The sequence below is a fragment of the Emydura macquarii genome, unplaced genomic scaffold (assembly GCF_026122565.2).
Source record: "Emydura macquarii macquarii isolate MOO-44397 ecotype Brisbane River unplaced genomic scaffold, CSIRO-AGI_Emac_v2 contig_2531, whole genome shotgun sequence".
NCBI lineage: Eukaryota > Metazoa > Chordata > Testudines > Chelidae > Emydura > Emydura macquarii.
This window is the reverse complement of record NW_027132668.1, coordinates 6493872-6513789: the sequence shown is the minus strand read 5'-3', so window position 1 is coordinate 6513789 and position 19918 is coordinate 6493872. Positions and strand designations below refer to the sequence as shown.

The 19918-nt window shown below is 37.4% G+C and overlaps 1 protein-coding gene across 2 annotated transcripts in view; it reads left to right on the top strand.

The window, feature by feature from the left end:
• CDC16 (cell division cycle 16) overlaps nt 1-19918 on the top strand; it is a 65974-nt gene that overhangs the window by 39297 nt on the left and 6759 nt on the right. The window contains exons 11-17 of one of the 2 annotated variants that reach the window (XR_010922714.1): nt 3478-3551; nt 5617-5742; nt 12759-12911; nt 13654-13717; nt 16009-16070; nt 18153-18395; nt 18725-18763. Coding sequence is in view for 1 of the 2 variants with exons in the window: in XM_067563638.1 (XP_067419739.1) it covers nt 3478-3551; nt 5617-5742; nt 12759-12911; nt 13654-13717; nt 16009-16070; nt 18725-18860 (615 nt within the window). In the remaining variant the exon portion in view is untranslated. Of the gene's footprint in view, nt 1-3477; nt 3552-5616; nt 5743-12758; nt 12912-13653; nt 13718-16008; nt 16071-18152; nt 18396-18724; nt 18861-19918 lie in introns of those variants that run through there. The other variant, XM_067563638.1, reaches the window with a different exon arrangement.

Genomic DNA, 19918 nt, shown 5'->3' with positions numbered 1-19918 from the left:
CAGTAATGATCCTGGGGGACCCAATGTTGTTCCTTTGGTTTACGAAGCCATACACTGGCACCTTGACAGCATCAAGGAAATATTCAGCTACTGTTTCAGCGAGAACAGAATGACAGTTGACTGTGCTTTGGTAGATTGAAGGGACGCTTGTTGTTTACTCAAAAGATTGGATCTCAGTGAAGAAAACTTCCAGTGGCTATAACTGCCTGCTCTGTCCTGCATAATTGCTGTGAAGCAAAGGGGGAAAAGTTGCTGCTTGATTAAAGGGTGGTTGTAGAGCTGCTGTCTGCTGAGATTGAACAGCCAGACACAAGGACTATTAGAGGAGCTCAGCACAGAACTTTAGGGCTCAGAGCGGCTTTGAAAGAGCATTTTAACATCGAGCCATCGTAATATGTTGTGCTCTACAGTGCTCTACCTGACCTGCTGTTTTGAGGCCTGTTAAGAATTGTTTGGTGCTTGGTGTATATCTATGAATATAACACAGTCAGTGCACCTATTAATTTTACAGTGCTTGCTATACATTTATGATTATTACATTGTCATTGATCCTAATGGTTGTCACACTGTAGGGTAACTAGTGGTTAGGTGCTTTCAGAATTGCTAGGCACTCTGCAGCCTATGTTGTGAATTAATAAAGATTAATTATTTTCCAAATAATATAATTTTATTCAGTAAGAAAACAAGTGCAAAATAAAATTGGTGCAATTTAAAATCAAATACATTAAAAACTTAATAAATAAATGGAAAAGAACTTAACAAGGGGAAAGAACATTTCATATTTACATACAGCAACAATGGCTTTCAGAGGTCAGTGTATGTGAAGCTGTGGTTGTCTTTAATGTCCCTCGGGGTAGAGTGGTAGCAGGTAGTCGTCCCTGACACCATGTGGAATGTTGAGGGGATGTGAGGGAAGATGCTGTAATGCAATTCTCCAAGGACCGCAAAAGAAAGCGAGTCCATGATTGGGTCCACAAGAGTCTGCAGCATCTGTATTTGCTCCTAGAAAAGCCCCATTATGTCTTGGTGCATCTCCCTCTCCCTTTTCTTACTGGTACTCCTGGGTTTTCTCCTGTCCGCTCTTTCCTGCCCCAGGCTGTTTGCAATATTTACCTTCCAGGCCCTTTTCCTAACAGTCTGATAAAACACCGTTTTGCAGGACCTCATTGAACATCTTATCCAGAGTACTCTTCTTTCTCCTGCTTCTGGCTCAGTGTTCTGTGGGTGTGGAGGAAGGCTAAAATGGCAGCAGCTGTAGACAAAACACACAAAGGTACTATTGTGGATATAGTCACAACAGAAAGTGAAAGTTACGATTCAGAACTCTTTTCCCTTGCTCTCCTAAAGTTTTAAATAAGACATGCTTATTGATGCTTCTGCTTTGGTGTGCTTGTGCATGGTGCCACTTACAGCACCAGCAATAGTGAGAATAGCCCACCAGGGATGAGGAAACTGAGAAGGGAATTGCTCAGTTGCATGAAATTGAGTATAGGGCAGTGGTACTGAATTTTGGCACCATTTTTCACAGGCAGTGGTGATTTTAGCTGATATCTTACTCTTGAGGGAAACAAAGGCACAGAGAGCACAGCTGCTACTGGTGTCCCAAAGCTGTGCAGGCTCGCATGCTGCTATGGTGCTTGTAGAAGTTATCGCTGACTGGCAAGGGAAAGTGTCCTACCGAGAAGGAAGAAATAAGGCTGCCATTCTTGGAAACCTTCAGGAGAGGATTGTAAAGTACCTCCACGAAAGTTCCATTGAGATCTTCCAGAAGGATTCAAAGGGAAAGCTCTGTGTACATAAATCGCTCTACATGGCCCCTCATCTAACTATACAGGGGAATGAAAAGCAGATAAAGCTAACTCTTCGTTGTACCATTACCACTTCTTATAAGAGTAAATTAATGAAAAGTTGATAGCTGGGTCTTGTTAATTTGCAGGTGCCATCAGTACATCATTGTTATGGGAAATACAATTACACACCTGATGTTCCTTCTCCTGCATTGAGCTCGCCTGTGCTTGACTGATGGGACTGACTGGGCTGCAATAGAGTTTCAAAGAGGTCCTGGCTTGTGGCATAGCTGGACTCCCCAGTTGCATGTCCCCAGTCCTCCTTGCTGTTCACTCAAGTAGCCTGTGGCTTGGGCTTCTTGGAAGTATCCACAGTGGTGGTGACATCTCTGCCAAGTATGGCATACAGCTTTTTATAAAAGCAGCAGGTCTGCAGCTCAGCACTGGAGCAACTGTTGGCCCCCCTGACTTTCTGATATGCTTGTTGCAAATTCTTTTGCGTTCAGACACCACTGCTGCTGATCCCTGTGTACCCCTTTTTCTGCATCCCCCATGAAATCTGCTCATATATATTCATGTTTTTGTAGCTGGTCCATAGCTGTGATTGCACAGCCTCTTCTTCCCATAGGCCCAGAAGATCCAATATCTCCTGTCTACTCCAAGCCAGAGTGCATCTGAAGCGTGTAGCTGGCATGGTTAGCTGGGCAGTTGCACACAACAAAGGGGAACTGCTAAATGTGCTTGCCAAGCTGGACAATGAGAAAAAGGCATTTCAGAAATTTGCTGGGCTTTAAAGGAAAGAGAGGCCTTCCGGTTTCTGTGACCCTGGGCAGTGGAGTTCACAGTTGTGATCACGGCGATCAGTATCTGGCATTGTGGGACAGCTGCTGGAAGACTGTTAGGGTCAACACAAGTAATGCAGTATCTACACTCTCAACTTCATCATCCTGAGTACAGTGACCATGGCTTGGTGCTGCTCGGGGAGGTGATGTTATGTTTCTGTAACAGGGCACTTGCATTGGTGGGAGGAAAATTTAAGTGTAGATACATGCACAACTGCATTAACGCAAGGTGACTTATGTCGACCTAACTTTGTAACGTAGACCAGGCCTAAGTGTCTACACTGAAGTGCTACACTGGTGCAACTGAGTGTAGTCATAGCCTAAGTGAGTATTCAAAGACATCAATACACATGACTTTCAGTTGGTATTAGTTAGATGCTTAATACTTATTGAAAGTAATTTGCAATTGGTGTCTTTGAATATCCCCCTGTAAATCTTTCACCAAGTTATAACAGTTGGGAGAAAAATAGAACACTCTCAGGATTTGTTTTCCTCCTTTCCATTTTTTCTAAGGGCTAGTCTACACGTAAAGTTTTTCCTTTTAACTCCATGTGTGTGGACCCTCTTATTTCTGTCTATAAAAACAGTATCTTACCTAAAATATGGCTCAAAATGCGTTGAGGCTTTAAATGAATGAGTTAGAAATCACTCAGAATGGCTTATAGTGGAAACAGGAAACATTTATGCTATAGATGCTGCTATAATAATTTGAAACTCTTAAGAGTGATGACTTCAAGCAAAATATTGTAACTTCTCTGAATGCTGTCTGTTTCCTGTCCTGTATCATTATTTGTATATGAGGGTCATTTTCATCATCTTAGTATTGTTCTTTTGAAATTCATTTTTAGGTCTCATGGTTTGCGGTAGGATGTTATTATCTCATGGTCGGTCACAAAAATGAACATGCCAGAAGATATCTCAGGTAAAAGCTTAACTTCATATCCAATAATATTAGATTTATTAGAGTGTTGCTTATGACTTGTTAGGTCAGTATTATTCAGGATTTAATTTTCAAGAATAGTTATCTATAGAAGTATTACACAAGAGTTGTACATTGTAAATAAATGTAATTACAGTAATCTAGTAATCCTGACTTCTGAATATCCCGTCTCTACCCTTCCTTTGATATGGCAGTTAGATATGGCAATCCTTTGATATGGCAATCAATCCAAAAATGTTTTGTTATAAACTGGCCTTATACGGGGGATATGGTCATCCACCTGTTGCAAGTGAACCTAGTTGCTGGGTCCCACATGCTTCCAAACCAACTGGTTCTAGGTAGAGTCTAAGGCCATGTCTACACTACCACTTTTGTCAGTGTAACTATGTCGCTCAGGGATATGAAAAAACACACCTCTGAGCAACATAAGTTACACCAACAAAAAATGCTGGTGTGGACAGTGCTATGTTGGTGGGAGAGCTTCTCACACCAACATAGCTAGCGCTGCTCGTGAAGGTGATTTTATTATGCCGACAGGAGACCTCTCTTCCGCTGGCATAAAGTGGCTATACACGCAGTCTTACAGCGGCGCAGCTGCATCGGCACAGCTGTGCCGCCGTAAGCTCTTTCATGTTGACGTGGCCTAATCCTAGTGTCTCTAGCTCTGGAACTCTAGGGCATACTGTCAGGCTTAGACCTCTTGTATGATGCCCTTCCTTGGGATGGGGGATACTGTCATACACTCACCTTAGACCCCATAACTAGTTGCTCAGACCTCACAGGTCTCCAGTTGATTACACACACTCCCTCAGAGTTCCACTTAGGCTGTAGCATTCTGGGCTTCTAATTTTACCCCTTTGGAGACAAAGTGGCAGGAAAGCAAGGAAAACAGACTTAGCAAAGGTGTTTCTTAACCACAGTGAATTTATTCTTAAAGCACTTGAGCATTATGGATTTTTGAAAATAACAAAATTCCTAAGATGTACCTTCCCCTACTATAATCTCACCTCTTCTATGAGTTTGAAATTTGTCAGTGTTTCAGGCTGGGCAGAGTCCATCCAGACCTCTCTTCCCTTCATGTCTTTCTGATGGTGATGGTGATGGTCATCCCCCTGCACAGAGTCTCTGCTCTTAAATAGGGCCTCAGTCTCTGTGCCACATGCTGAAGTTGAGAAGCTCCACACGCTCCAGTCATGCTTGCCCCCTTCTTGTGGACTCCTGTGTATGGACACTATTGTTCCATAGCCATGGGTCAGTAGTTGGAAGATGATCGAAGCTGATGACCCTAAATTGCAGTCTTGATGGCTTTTCAGTGACTGTCCTTCAACGAGGTGTCATATACCTTCTTTCCCAGACAGAGCAGCTATCTGGGATGCAGAATAATAGGCTTGCCTTAGGCAGATCCAGATTTTTGCAATCACATAGGCAGTTTCCACACACAATTTTGATATTGCCTTATTCCACTTTCACATGTTTAACATTGTCTAAAAATATTTACACTACACTGCCTCAATAGAGATGGATTTTCTAATGTAATGTAATAATTGTTTTATTAGTTTTTCTGTTGACTTTGTCGCTGTTTTTTCTTTAAGATTTATGTGTAGCTATAAAGACCATACACCTCTAGTTGCACACATTCACACAGTTAAATTATTAGTTCCTTGCAGTAAGGATTTAGTCTGTCAATTTACCTTTGGTATTTCGCTATGGACACTTAACATCTCTATCTAAATAATATAGTTTAGAAATTTTCTAAAATCAGTTTAGAAAATGAGAATACATTATTTTAAAATGTCAAATAACCTGTGTCAAAAGGTAAACTTTCACCAGTATGATAAACTTTTATTAGACAAACTTCTTTATTAAACACTCACGTTTAGTACAAATTTATTAAATATATGCATGAGTACACAGACTATTTATACTTCAGCAGGCTTACTTGCATAAGTGTTCCACTAAGATGAATATAATGAATTTCAGATATAGTTATAATGTGTTGGTCTGTTGTGGGGTTGGGTTTTTTTGTGTGTGCGTGTGTGTGTTTTAGCAAAGCCACTACACTTGAGAGAACTTATGGACCAGCGTGGATAGCATATGGACATTCATTCGCAGTAGAAAGTGAACATGATCAAGCAATGGCTGCTTACTTCACAGCAGCACAGCTGATGAAAGGGTATGTCAAAAATAGACTATGCCATTTTACATAGGATGAAACTCTGAAAGGCTTAAAAAAACTATCCACTTATGAATATCCATTTATTAATCAACATCACTTTTTTTCATCTGTAAAAATATACTGAAGGCAATAGCTCAAATGAAAAACAAGGGAGAAAAAAAAAAGTAGTGTTTCATAATCCTTCTGCTTGTTGAATACATCATTTGTATGTGATTGTTACTTACAATTTAAAATTTTAGACAGTGTTACTACTACTGTGTCATTAAAGTCCAGTTATCTTTGTTTTCAGTTTATAGGTGAAGAAGCAAAACTGGATTAAACTGAGAACTAACTTGGGGATTGGAAAGGGAAATACACATTTCTAGGCTAAAGTACTAGTAAACGTTAGAATGAACTTATTACCACTAAATACTTTCCCTCAAAGTATTCTTCGGGTTAGTATTTCATTTGGAATCCATTTCATGTAATGTTACATGAGCCATATTCTTCATTAAGTTACTGCACATGTGGATCCCACTTAGTGTCCAAGTGCCCCAGGATAGGCATTCGGAACACTTTCACTGGCAGTGTCCAGTAGGAGTCTCACGTGTGCCCTGTATGCCTCCCTCTGTACTCCCACAGGGCATAAACACCAATCACTTTTAGCAGTGAATTAGAACAACATAAGTGTCCATCTTTAGTAATCTTTTTACTCAGTAATTAGTCTAATGGTAGTTAATTTGTTTATAGGTAGTAGGTTAGTTTACTTGTTACTGTTTGCTATTATCTTGTTTGCAGTGGGTTTAAAATAAAAAAGCAGCTTATGGCAGAGTCCAGATTTCTGGGCTTCAAGCCAGGTCCCTCCTGTAGGGGGGATTGTTCCTCTGACATCTACAACAGGTGCCTTTACAATCTGGTTGAGGAACAGATCATTGCTAAGTGTGCGATTTGCAAGTCTTTCAAGAAGTACACACAAAAGGAGAGAGAGTTCAAACTGAAGCTTTTAAGAAAGACCTTTATAGAAAGGTCCATGAAGGCTATGTGGAACTGGATCTGATACAGAGGCTTCTGTTTTCACAACTTATCTCTTCAATGCTTCTGTCAGCTGAAATGTGACAGCTAATTCAGGAGCATTTAAAAAGATGAGAGATTCAGAAAGGTCCATCAGAGCAGTCAGGGACCCTGTTGTTAGAGGTCTCAATGATTCTGACTCTAAGGTCTCATCTACATCTAAAATGTAAGTCGATATAGCTACATTCGCTCAGGGCTGTGAAAAATTGCATGCCCTGAACATGGTAGTTAGGTCATCTTAAGCCCTGGTATAAACATGGTAGGTCAATGGAAGGATTCTTCTGTAGATCTAGCTAAGGACTCTTCGAGAGGTGGATTACCTACATTGATGGAAAAACTCCTTCATCAATGTAGAAAGTGTCTACAGCAAAGTAGCTGCAGTGGTGCTGTAGAGGTGATAGGGTAGGCATAACCTAAGTCAGTTTCCTGGCCCCAAGTCTGTCTCTGGTGGTAAGAGCAAAGAAGAGCTCTTCAAAGGAGCTGTTACTGCTGGTGCCAAGAATGAAGAGGAGCTGTTGAAAGGAGCCACTATTGCTGGTGCAGGAAAGGGTGGGACTGGGATCTGCCATGTTGCACCACATTACAGAACTGGTACAGAAATCTGCTTCTTCTCCAGCTGAAAGATCTCAAGAGAAGAAGAATTCAGAGTCATCTGCCTTCTTCCTCTTTGGCACCAGCTTCAGCAGCACTGTCACTCTCCACATAGGAGTGCTTAGGACAGTCTTCTGCAGTGCTTCCCTTGTCAGCACTGACATCTTTGATCACAGTCTGTGGTTTCAGCTGCAGAGGAAGGTTCAAAGCAGAGAGAGGCATCTGCAGCATCTTCACTGCAGAGACATCTTACAACTAAATTTGCAGCTCCAAAAGCTTATTTTGTGTTTTTTGCCAGATCTTGGGGTCATTCCGGAACCTGAGTCACCAGTCCTGGAGGTTTTCCTGATCTCAGTAACAGACACATCCCCTCTTCAAAAAGAAACAAGCAAATAGATTTATTTGAGCCAGCATGTCAGTACAAGTAAGGGTTTGAGTCCCTTACAAATCCTTCAGTCTGTTGTCAAGACTTCTGCATTAGAAGTTTTTTCAGCCAAAGACTCTGACTCTTCTGCAGACTCTGACAGGAGTCCTCCACCAAGAAGGAAATCACATGGATAGGAAAAAAAATAATTCTAGGGATGCATAGACCTAATAGACCTAAATATGCTAATTCTCACTATGCTCTTTGGTTGCCTCTAAACTGGCCAAATATCCCTTTCTCATATGGTTCACATCCATGGCCATATTGACTCTCATGGCCTTAATATCCACAGTTTCAGGGACAGGTTCTCCCACAATATACGAGGTCTATTCATGAGTCACCTGCTGCAAATTCTTATAATTCTGATCACTCTGCTCATCAAGTTCAAGTTACAGAGAAACAAATTTTAAGTGTTGCTGAAATGCCAGTCCATCAGAACAATCTTTCTGATCCTATACTTGTTTCTTCTTTATTTGATTAAAGCATTTCACAGGCTTACATCACTCTCAGCTGATGATTTTAGAACCTACCAGGATTTACTGAAGATATGGCAAAAACACTAGAAGTTCCTTAGGAGACAGTTCAGGAGAAAGCATATAAACTTTTTAATATTCTACGTTCAACATCCCAAAGCATTATTAATGAAGGAATATTGGATCCAGCAAAAGATCTGGGCTACTACTGCAAAATGATCATAGATATCAGGTGCCATCTAAACAGTTTGAGTATTCTTATACACATCCAGTAGTAGTGGCTCCATCGTCACTAAATCTGCCCCTAAAGAGAAAGGACCCAAGAGACTTGATCTTTTTAGAAAGAAAATTTACTCTTCAGCATCTTTACAGATCAGGATAGCAAATTATCAAGCAACGCCATCTATATATGACTATCTGCAATGAAATAGACTCAGCATTACGGGCAAATTACCCTCAGAGTGTAGAGATGAGTTTTAAAGCTACTTGTGAAGAAGAGCAACTTATTGCCCTTCAAACTCTATTTCAAGCAGCATTAGATAGTGCTGCTTCAAGTGCTCATTCAGTGGCTACAGGTATCATAATGCGATGCTCATCATGGTTATCTGCATCAGGTTTTCCAAAAGAAGTGCAAACGACTATTGAAGATCTGCCACTCAATATCCATTTTATTCATATTCTCAACACCAAAGGTCTCTCTCAAACAATCTAGAAAGAGATCTAGGTATCAGAAGATGGCAGCTCCACTATCCCCTTCTATAACTATCCAACTGGGTCAGACAGAAAGACATCAAATTTAATGCAACAGTCAAGGATCTTGGATTAATTCACAAAGATGTATACCATTTTACTACATCCTTTGGCTCCCATCTATCTTATTTTCTGAAGGCTTGGATAGCAGTCATCACATAGCAATGGGTCCTTCAAGTAATCAAGAATGGTTATGCCATTCAGTTTCAGTCCCTCCCTGCTTCCCACCCCCTTCTTGGTCCCTTTTCATGAGCATGCCATGCATCAGGCAATAGATGAACTGATCAAACCAGGAGCAATAGAGTTTATAACTGAGGAATTTATTGGAAAAGATTTAGATTCTCCTTATTTCTTCATAGTAAAAAATAAAAGACAGCATACATCTGATTCTAGATCTTGGGAACCTCAACAAATTAATTCAACTTGCCACGTTTAGCACGGTAACTCTCACTTCTGATATTCCTGTGCTGTGTCCCATGGATTAGTTCATTGCCCTCTTACAGGACTCTCTTATTTTCATGTGTCAGTACACTTCACCAACCATTTATCAAGCGTAAACTCCTCAGGCACTAAAACAACCTTAATGTGGAGTCACAGACAGTCCCTTTGGAGTTACTCCAATCTGCCTTGCCACTCAGGTAAGCTTACCTTTGTGATAGATGGTTCCTTATATCCTGGGTCACAGCAATATTTAGGTTACTCCCAGTTTCAAAGGACCAGTCACTTATCCCAAGTCAATTTTACTTTAGATCTCACACCAAAGACAACACTTGTAGCCAATGCTATAAACTACCTAAAGATTTTGTATAGGAAAAGGAAATTAGAGTTATTTACAAGGTTAAAGCAGGTAAACATAAATTACACACAAATGAGTTCCAATCTTAAGTTTCAAAAAATAATAAAAGCTTTTATAATAAGCAAGCTTGATAGGTTATTTAGGGCTAAATGTATATGCTTATTAAGTCTTGCCCTTCAGATCTAAGCAGCATAAAGATACAGTTCCTCCTTTTAGGGCTTTTTATTCCTTCCTTCTTCTTCAAGTTGCAAACTTAGCTGATGGGAGGAATTCACTTGTATGTCTCTTCTTCATAGAAGTGTAGGACTGGAAGGGACCTCAATAGGTCATCCATTCCATTCCCCTGCACTCAAGGCAGGATTATGTTATAACTACCATTCCTGACAGGTGTTTGTCTAATCTGTTTTTAAAATCTCCAATGATGGAGATTCCACAATCTCCCTAGGCAATTTGCTCCAGCACTTAACTACCCTGACAGTTAGGAAGTTTTTCCTAATGTCCAACCTTGCTGTAATTTAAACCCATTGCTTCTTATCCTATCCTGAGAGATTAAAAAGAACAGTTTTTTACCCTCCTCCTTGTAACAACCTTTTACGTACTTGAAAACTGTTATGTCTCCCCTCCAGTCTTCTTTTCTTCAGACTAAACAAGCCCAGTTTTTTCAACCTTTCTTGAGGTTATGTTTTCTTGACCTTTAATAATTTTTGTTGCTCTCCTTTGGATTTTCTCCAGTTTGTCCACATCTTTCCTGAAATGTGGAGCTGAGAACTGGACACAATACTCTAGATGAGGTCTAATCAGTGCGGAGTAAAGTGCAGTGGAAGAATTACTTCTCGTGTTTTGCTTACAACACTCCTGCTAACACATCCCTGAATGATGATCACTTTTTTGCAACAATGATACTGTTGACTTATACTTAGTTTGGGATCCACTAAAGCCCCTAGATCCCATTTCACAGTACTTCTTCCTAGGCAGTTATTTCCCATTTTGTATGTGTGCAATTGATTGTTCCTTCCTAAGTGTAGTACTTTGCATTTGTTCTTATTGCATTTCATCTTATTTACTTCAGACTATTTCTCCAGTTTGTCCAGATCATTTTGAATTTTAATCCTATCCTCCAAAGCAGTTGCAACCCGTCCTAGCATGGTATCGTTCGCAAATATTATAAGTATACTGTCTCTGCCATTACTTAAATCATTGATGAAGATATTGAACAGAATTGGACCCAGGACCGTTCCCTGTTGGACTCCACTCAGTATGCCCTTCCAGTTTGACTGTGAAACACTGATAATTACTCTCTGGGATCAGTTTTCCAACCAGTTATGCACCCACCTTATAGTAGCTGCATCTAGGCTATATTTCCTTTGTTTGTGAGAAGGTCATGCAAGATAGAATCATTCGCTTTATTGATGTCAAGATATACCACATATACTGCTTCCTCCTCATCCACAATGCTTGTTACTCTGTCAGAGAAAGCTATTAGGTTGGTTTGATGTGATTTGTTCTTGACAAATTCATCTTGACTGTTACTTATCACCTTGTTATCTGCTAAGTGTTTGCAAATTTATTGCTTTATATTTACTCCATTATCTTTCCAGATACTGAAGTTAAGATGACTGGTCTATAATTCCATGTCAGTGTTCTATTCCAATAATATTAGATTAACTCTTATCCCTAAAGCACTCGGCACTATCACTTCAATCGAAGTCCATTTGGCAGTATTCCATTCCATATCTGTATTCCATCCTCCAGGAGAGGAAGGTACAATTTTCTCTCATCAGTCAGCGAATAGATTTATGGAAGTGGTTGTCCGCATTTTTCTTCCTGTGAGAAAGATCACTACAATATGGGATTTAAATTAAGTGTTTTTAGCTTATGGGGACCCTCTTTTGAAGCTCTATCAAATTGTCCAATTCCTCTGATATCACTGAAGATAATGTTTCTGGTGGCAATTAAATCAGCTCATAGAATAAGTGAATTACAAGCCCTAATGATAAATCTTCCATGCACAGTTTTTCACATGGCTGTAGTAACTATAAGACTGCATCCATCTTTTATTCCGAAGATACTATTAGATTTTTCATATTCATTCATTTACCAATTTTTTTCCAAAGCCTCATTCTTTACCTGTTGAATCTATATTACATACTTCAGATGTGAGAAGATTGCTGTTATATTACATCCTCCATCAGACATCCAAACTCGCTCCTTAAGAGTGCAAGCTGCAGCAGTAGTATGCTTGTCAGGCAGGTTCCAATATCTGAAATATGTAGAATGGCTGGCTACCTAGTCTTCAGCTCATATGTTTCTGAAATTTTATTTGTTAGTCATCGTTTGAAGATCTGATGCCCATTTTGGAACAACTTTTGCAATCTCTTTTCAGATAACTTTTAGCTCCCACCTCTTTAAAGATGACAGCTAACTTATAACCATAAGTGGGACCCACATGTGCAAAAGCTCAAAAAAGAAAAAAAGGTCACTTACCTGACAGTAACTGTTGTTCTTCAAGACATTCTGCACATGTGCATCTCACAACCCCTCTCTGCAGTTCAGAGTCTTATGAATGAGGATTCTGATCAGCAAAGGAACTGAGTGGTGGTTGTATGCCCTAGGGAGGGAGAGAGGATGAGGGCCTACAGAGCACATGTGCAACCCCTGCTGGATACTTCTAGTGAAAATGTTTTGAACTCTTGCTGGGGCACATGGACACCATAAGTGGGATCCATGTGAGAACATCTCAGAGAATCACAGTTACTATCAGGTAAATAACTGTTCTTTTTTAGGTTTTTTTAAAATATTTTTTTATTTAAGGTATACTTATAAAGTATCACACAATTAATTGCTTTTAGGATTTCTGCAAATTATTAAATATTTATGTACAAATAAATATACGAAACTTCCTTTTTTTCTTTTTTTTTTTTTTTTACAGCTGTCATTTGCCGATGCTCTATATTGGACTGGAGTATGGTTTGACCAACAACTCAAAATTAGCTGAAAGATTTTTCAGCCAAGCCCTAAGCATTGCACCTGAGGATCCTTTTGTTATGCATGAAGTTGGAGTGGTTGCATTTCAAAATGGAGAGTAAGTTTGCAAAAGGAGATAAAGAAAGACAGTACCTACTAGTATATATTTTCTTCATAAATGTAATGTAGTAGCATATATTTTATTTTTATAAAATGGCTTCTTTTGAGCTACAGAACAAGAAATTGCTTATGATCCAAATTAATTAGTATTCACCCTAAACTCGACCTTGTCAGATTAGTCTCTCTTCTAATAGGGTATTTTATCTGGTTTGGTGTTTTAAGGATTGAGTCAGGAAAGAATTGATACTTGGTGATTAGGCACAGATATAGACTCAACCAGGCATCACACGAGGTGTTCACAGATGCAGCTGATTCCAAGTGTTGAAATGGTATTTGTGTTATCATACAATGAAGCATTCTGTGTTTTTGGCAAACGAGGAAGTACCAAGATGATTCCAGACAGAACAAATTTTTAAGAGGTGTTCAGTATTGGTTTTGATTGCTATCCATAGCCTGGTTATTGGGAGTGTTTATCATGTGTTTCTGGGCTGCATTCCATTTTAATTTTTGCTCTGTAGTTTGACTTTGTGTATGAGATGTTTGTCACTCAACTGCGTGTATTTCACTATTTAATTAATGTGAATGAAATTATCTGTGCATAAATAGTGTGAAAGATAAATTTTCTCTCTTTCTAATGCAGCTTATTCAGCTATGTCATTGTCATTAGGAAGGGACTTATCAATGACAGCTGTGTGTTAGATACTTTGTTGGTAATTCCAGTAATGTTTTTTTTATTTTAGCTGGAAAACTGCAGAAAAGTGGTTTCTTGATGCTTTAGAGAAAATTAAAGCTATTGGACATGAGGTAATTTTTAATTAATATGTGCTTAATTTTATGTCAATGAACTATTTATTAAAACTGCAGGTCCTCGTATTATACTGCCTTATGTAATTGGAATCTTAGAATAAATGCCACAAGTTCTGAGATGTTGTTCTCTCCGATTATATAGGATGTGACTTAAAACCTTTGTCCATTATCATTAAGTTCTGCTATCCAATATTTTGATATTTTAGATCATGCATATCAGACATTCCTTTTGACCTTTTCCCATAATACCTAGAACCACAAACCTTAAGATTAAATTAAAAAGCAAACAGATTTAAAATATATTCCTATATGCCTGTGGCATAGCTTGGAGCAGAATCCAGATTTGACTCCCAGTTGTGTGCTTTAATTGTTAGAATATGCGCCTTCCCATATGAATTCTTCAGTCACATATGGAACTCAGTGCAGCAAGATATTAATGCAGATACCTTAGTTTAAAAAAACAAACCACACAATAAAACGCTTAGACATGCATAGGAATAAGAATAGTGTTTGTAGTTATGGTATCTATGGTAAAGTCACAGTGTTTCTTCTGATGCTTAAGAACATAAGCTAAAAACCAGGATTGGAAAGAGCTTTCGCTTAAGATACTAGTCTGGTACATTATGGCAATGTTATTGCTTCTTCAGAGGCATCCAGCATCAACTTCTACAGAATACTAGGACAGATGGATCATTAGTCTGTTCTGGTATGACAGTTATTTATGTTTTTAAAAGAGGAATAAGCAGTAGGAACCAGATTATTCTTCAGACACACAGAATCTGTATTTATACAAATATATCTTGTAGTTGAGAGAGAGAGAAGAAAAACTGCATGTTATTTCTAACTTGCATCACAGAAAATGCAAAATACATTTAATCATTAGTGCCCTGGTCCAGCAAGCGCTTGCACAGATGCTTATCTTTATTCACATGCTTCAGGCAGGTCTAAACACAGAAGTTGCACCACTAGAAGTTAAATCAGTTTAATTAAACCCTTTGTATACAAAAAAATCTCTTTATATCAATTTAGTTATATTGGTTTAGCTTGCACCTAATCATACCAGTACAAGGATGTATCCACACAAGCTTTTTTACCAATATAACCCTACCAAAACAGTTTAGTCACTTCCAAAATGGCTTGGTTATTTTGATAGAGAGCCTGAGATAAACCAAAAAAAGACAGCTTGTGTGTGGATGCTAGGCATTTTCTACTGGGGGGAAAAAAGTTATACTGATGCAACTTTCTAATATAGATAAGACCTACATTTGCCAACACCACTCAAATGATAAAGCCAGATTTACATTGATATGAACGTTCACAAATAAAGTTGCTGTGATTTAACTAAATCAGTATAAAATTAATGCCTTTGGTTAAACTGGTACAACTTTGTATAGACAAGGACTTAAATTTAGGTGTGTGCTGCATAAGTGTTTGTAGAATTGGGGCCTATGTCATTAAGATTTAATTTGTTTTTTTGGGAGTAGCAAACAGGTGTTAAAATATATATAATCATACAAAAGTAATTATGAAATTTAAAAATAAAAATGAAAAACCAAGAAAAGGTTTACTATAACTATTCTCAGAAAGACCAAACCAAAAGCTGTATCTAAACATATTCTTAAAGGGGATCAAAGCACAAAAGATTTTCTTGTTTTAAGGAAAAGAATTTAAGGATTTTGGCAGCTTAGATATTAGCATTGTTTGGCCAGTAAATTAACTAATTATTTCAGAGCAGATAAATTTAGAACATGAAAGAAAAGGGCCAAAGAATAGAGTCAAATGGGATATTTAATATTTGCAATCATTCTGTCAAGATCCTGTTTTACTGAGGGTCACTTCTGCACTGCTTGGTGATAGACCCAGCTGTGCTAATAAATAGTAAAGGGTTAAGTTTGAAAGTGTGAAGCTGACATTGAATTTGTAAGGTAAAGATATAATTAATTTTTTGTTTGCCACCTGTCCAAATAAATGTTGTATCACTGCAGTTTTTAAGGCTATGTAACTGGGATGTTGACTAGAAGAACCTGGAAAAGATAACTAAATTGGGGAAGATTCACTTTAATAAGTAATGGTATCATTGGACAATATTTTTGCTCATTTTACATATAAAATATGTAGCTAACTGTTTAATGTAAAGGAATTTTGAATGCTTGTCTTCAAGTTTTCATTGTCCATGAATGAATTGCCTTGTTCATTTACATGCTGATTTCTCTATAGTAACTGAACACACAAAATTTAGTTACAAGTTGTGAGGTTGATATCATTAGGTCTGATTAATTATATTGCAGGTAACAGTTGATAAATGGGAACCTTTATTGAACAATTTAGGACATGTGTGCAGAAAGCTCAAGTAAGTGGAAAATATGAAATGTTTTAAAGCTATATTTACCTGGCATATTACAAGAAAGCTTGTTCTTCTGGACCCACTACTTATTTACAGTAACACTACTTACACTGTCAGAGCAGTATAAAGGGGCCTTCTTGTAAATCAGAATGAGGCCACCTAAATCTGTTTGTGCACATTCATTTGCAGTGCTCATGTATATGCAATAATTTATATAAATTCTTAAGTCTTACAATTATTTAGTAGCTGATAAAATTTTAATCAAAGTACTCAGATTTTAATTGACTTCTGTATCAATATTGAAGTCCTTGCTTATGCCCAGATCTTGTAGAGCAATCTGCATCAGTGTAAGGGTCTTCCTGTACAGACTGCTTTCCTGGATCAAAATGTGACTTATTACTCACTGGCTTCAGTGCCAGTTTTGGTGTAAGGACTGCAGAATTACTGTTGAGAATGGCAAGTTCAAGGTTTGCAGCCATATTTCCACCCATCTTAAAAGCTTTACTACAGATTTGCTGTGAAACAAAACATGAATACTTTTCTGACTGAGTTACAAAGTAATGCTTGAAGTAGACCTGTAAAATCCAAGGACAGTTGTAAAACAAAATCTGAGCATATTTTTCTCAACAACACATCAGCAATGGACCATCTTTTTATTATATTTGTTTTTAAAAAGTGTTCTTTGATGGTAGGGCTGTTGCATATTTTATTCAGGTTATGATCATGATGAAACACTGTTACAGTACAAAGTACATGTAGGAATTGTATCTTTTTAGCAGATTAAATAATTAATTAATCAGGCTAATATTTTATTAAAAATCGATTTAATAAAATATTTGAAGTTCAGAAATGTATACATATTTATAATTTTATTTTATTACACATGAACAGTGCTATAATTCCTTAATTGGCCATGTGGTTTATAGCTTTTGTGTTTCAATATCACTAATGTGAAAGCAATTAGAGTGGAGAGCAACTCTGAAGCAATACTACCGCTTTTGGCTTCAGTGGTAATTACGCCTTTTACAAGAGCTGCCAATTAGACTTCATTTTGTTCAGAAATAAGATGCCTGTAATAGCTGGCCACTTTCCCAAGAACAAACAAAAGGCCATGCTGCATTCATTAGTATAATTATAGATGTTTTTTCAAAATCCTTGTTTCAGTTAATAACACTTTTGTCTTGTGTTAAATTTCCTACAATGAAAAATTAAAAGTATTTACATCACATTTAGAGCAGCCAACAGTGTGTTCTTTGTTCAAATGTGTGTGTGTTTTTAAGACATTTTTCTAAATACTGTAAAACATTTTTAACGCAAAAAATTCATTTTAATTTAAAATTAAGCTGACCGACTACAATGGAATGTTACATGTTAGAATAGATAGGAATGTGGTATACTGTGAAAGGCTTGATTGCACAGTGAACACATTTTATATTTAATTGTTAATTCTCTAGCATTTCTGACAGCTTTACATTTTGCTTTTTTTTTTTTGCATTACATTTTGCTGTTTGATATAATAGAAATCAGAGTTAGCCATGACAACAGATTTAAGACTTTTCTGAATAGAGAAAAGTCAAACAATCTTCTGAGATTTGTGATATCTGTGTTTTAATTACAGTAACTTAAGATTCTTGTAGCAATGACATCAGGTCATGAATGCAAGCCAGCTGTAAGCATGTGTGCTTTTGTATGTTTCTTGGGTTCTAAATGAATAATTGCAATACATAATTTGATTCATGGATGATTTTAAGTTCAGGAAAGGATGTCTGGTATTTGAAGAGAATTATGGATATACCTAAAATGATCTGAAGCAAAGTAAATAATTGCTTTAATCTTGTTTCATTTGAAAGTTTTAAAATATCTTGAAAATCTTCATATATCCCATAACATCAAAATGTATAATTTTGATAAATGCTATGTTCTTGCCTGCCTCTGACGGGCAGAATTAGAAGCAAAGTGGAGGTAGCAGAAATATTGTTTTCTGTGTAGCACTTAATGATTTCCATAAAATTTCTGCCACAACCCCAACAATGTCGGACAATCTACAGAGAATGCTTATCCTCCTTAACCTTTCTTGTTCCTCCCAAGCAACAGTGGCACCATGGTTGGCTCAGTTTTTATGCTTCCATTCACATCTCTAATGTAGCTGTACCCAAGTGGGGGGAGAGGGGAAAGAGGAAGATAATGCTGCCTCAAGCAGCATGAAACCTGTACAGCAATTTGCCACATAAGATAGGACCCTCTTCAATAGGAGATGGTTCCAGGGAGCTCCTGCACCTTCATGCCTTTGTGGCTGGCTACAAATATGCATATGTGGCAACATACTCTTTAGTAAGTAGCAAGATGTTCTTTCCACACACTGAATATAAATCTAAACATAGAGTTCTCTTAAATAAATGTGAAGAGATATGCTACATATGGGAAAAAATTGGTTTCTGTATTACTGAGTAATAAGGTTGTGATTATGCAATGAAGGTTTAGTACATTTTTTCATCTTGCAAGAATGAAGTAATAACTTATTTAACATTTATATTGCAGAACCACCTAAAGGCTTTAGTAAGGGTGGGTCTCATTATGCTAGTCACAATACAAACTTAGTACAATGAAAGTCCTTGCACTAGAGAGCTTACTAATATGCACTCTATATTTAAAATTAACAGAAAGTATGAAGAAGCATTAGAATACCATCGACAAGCCCTAGTATTGATTCCTCAGAATTCTTCCACATACTCTGCTGTTGGATACATACACAGTCTAATGGGCAATTTTGAAAGTGCAATTGACTATTTTCATACGGTACGTATATGGTTTAAATTAGGGAGGTGCTGGTCTCAGCTCCATAATTAGGGTTAAATTTTATTTTTGTACTTAAAACAGAGACTCATCATCTTATGTGAAATGTATCCTTCCTAAACTTACAGCACTTAGTCTTTGAACTTAGAATAAATTTTCTGAGCATTTACAAATAAAACCTGTTAATTAGATGAAAATAATTTTTAAAAGGCCCCTTAAGAAATGAAGTATGTCTCAATCTTTTCTGTGTCCCAGATTATCCTAATAAATAAAAAACATAGACTTCAGATTTACCAGATAGTTAGTTCATTGAAATATTGTATAGTTACATTCAAAGAAATTAGGTTCTAAATGAGCTATCTTGTCTCTGTGGTGATGCTGAGAGGAAAAAAAATTGATTTTTTAAATACACAAGTTTTTCAATCTACTCTAGTCTGTGATCACAAACACTAAAGTACCATAAACATAGTTATATGGTTATTACATAGTATCACTGCAGGGCAGAGTTAAGGTTTTTGGATGTCTGTGTATTTCCACACCTTAACATGTTCTTTCAAGTATAACCTTAACATTGAATTTCCTGAGTTTGTAATGCTTGGTGTGGGGATAACATTCCTGCAATGCTTTTTACTTCTAAGTTAGAGATACATACACTCAACATCAATTAATTAATGTAGTTTTTTGTTTCAACCTACATATTCCAATTTAGCTGTACAAACGTAAATAATAAACTTGCTCAAAGATTCTTAGTGTAGAAGCTGTAAGTATTATATTCATGGTAGATGAAAGGTTGCACTGCTGTTTGGCAAACAAATATTAGTACTGGAACAGAGGCTGGGCATAGTGTACCTAGTTTTGGTTTTGGTGCTCTTTTGGTCAGTTAAAGAAGCAGCAGTACTTTTATTTGTTTGTTGGAAGGGGAACCTCATTTTATAGTGAAGACTGCGTGTTCTTCTGTAATAATAATATGCAGCAGCAACTAAAGTAAACATAAAAATGAAGAGAAAAAAACTGAATGAAATTATTATGATACTGTGATGTTGCAAATATCTGTTTCTCCT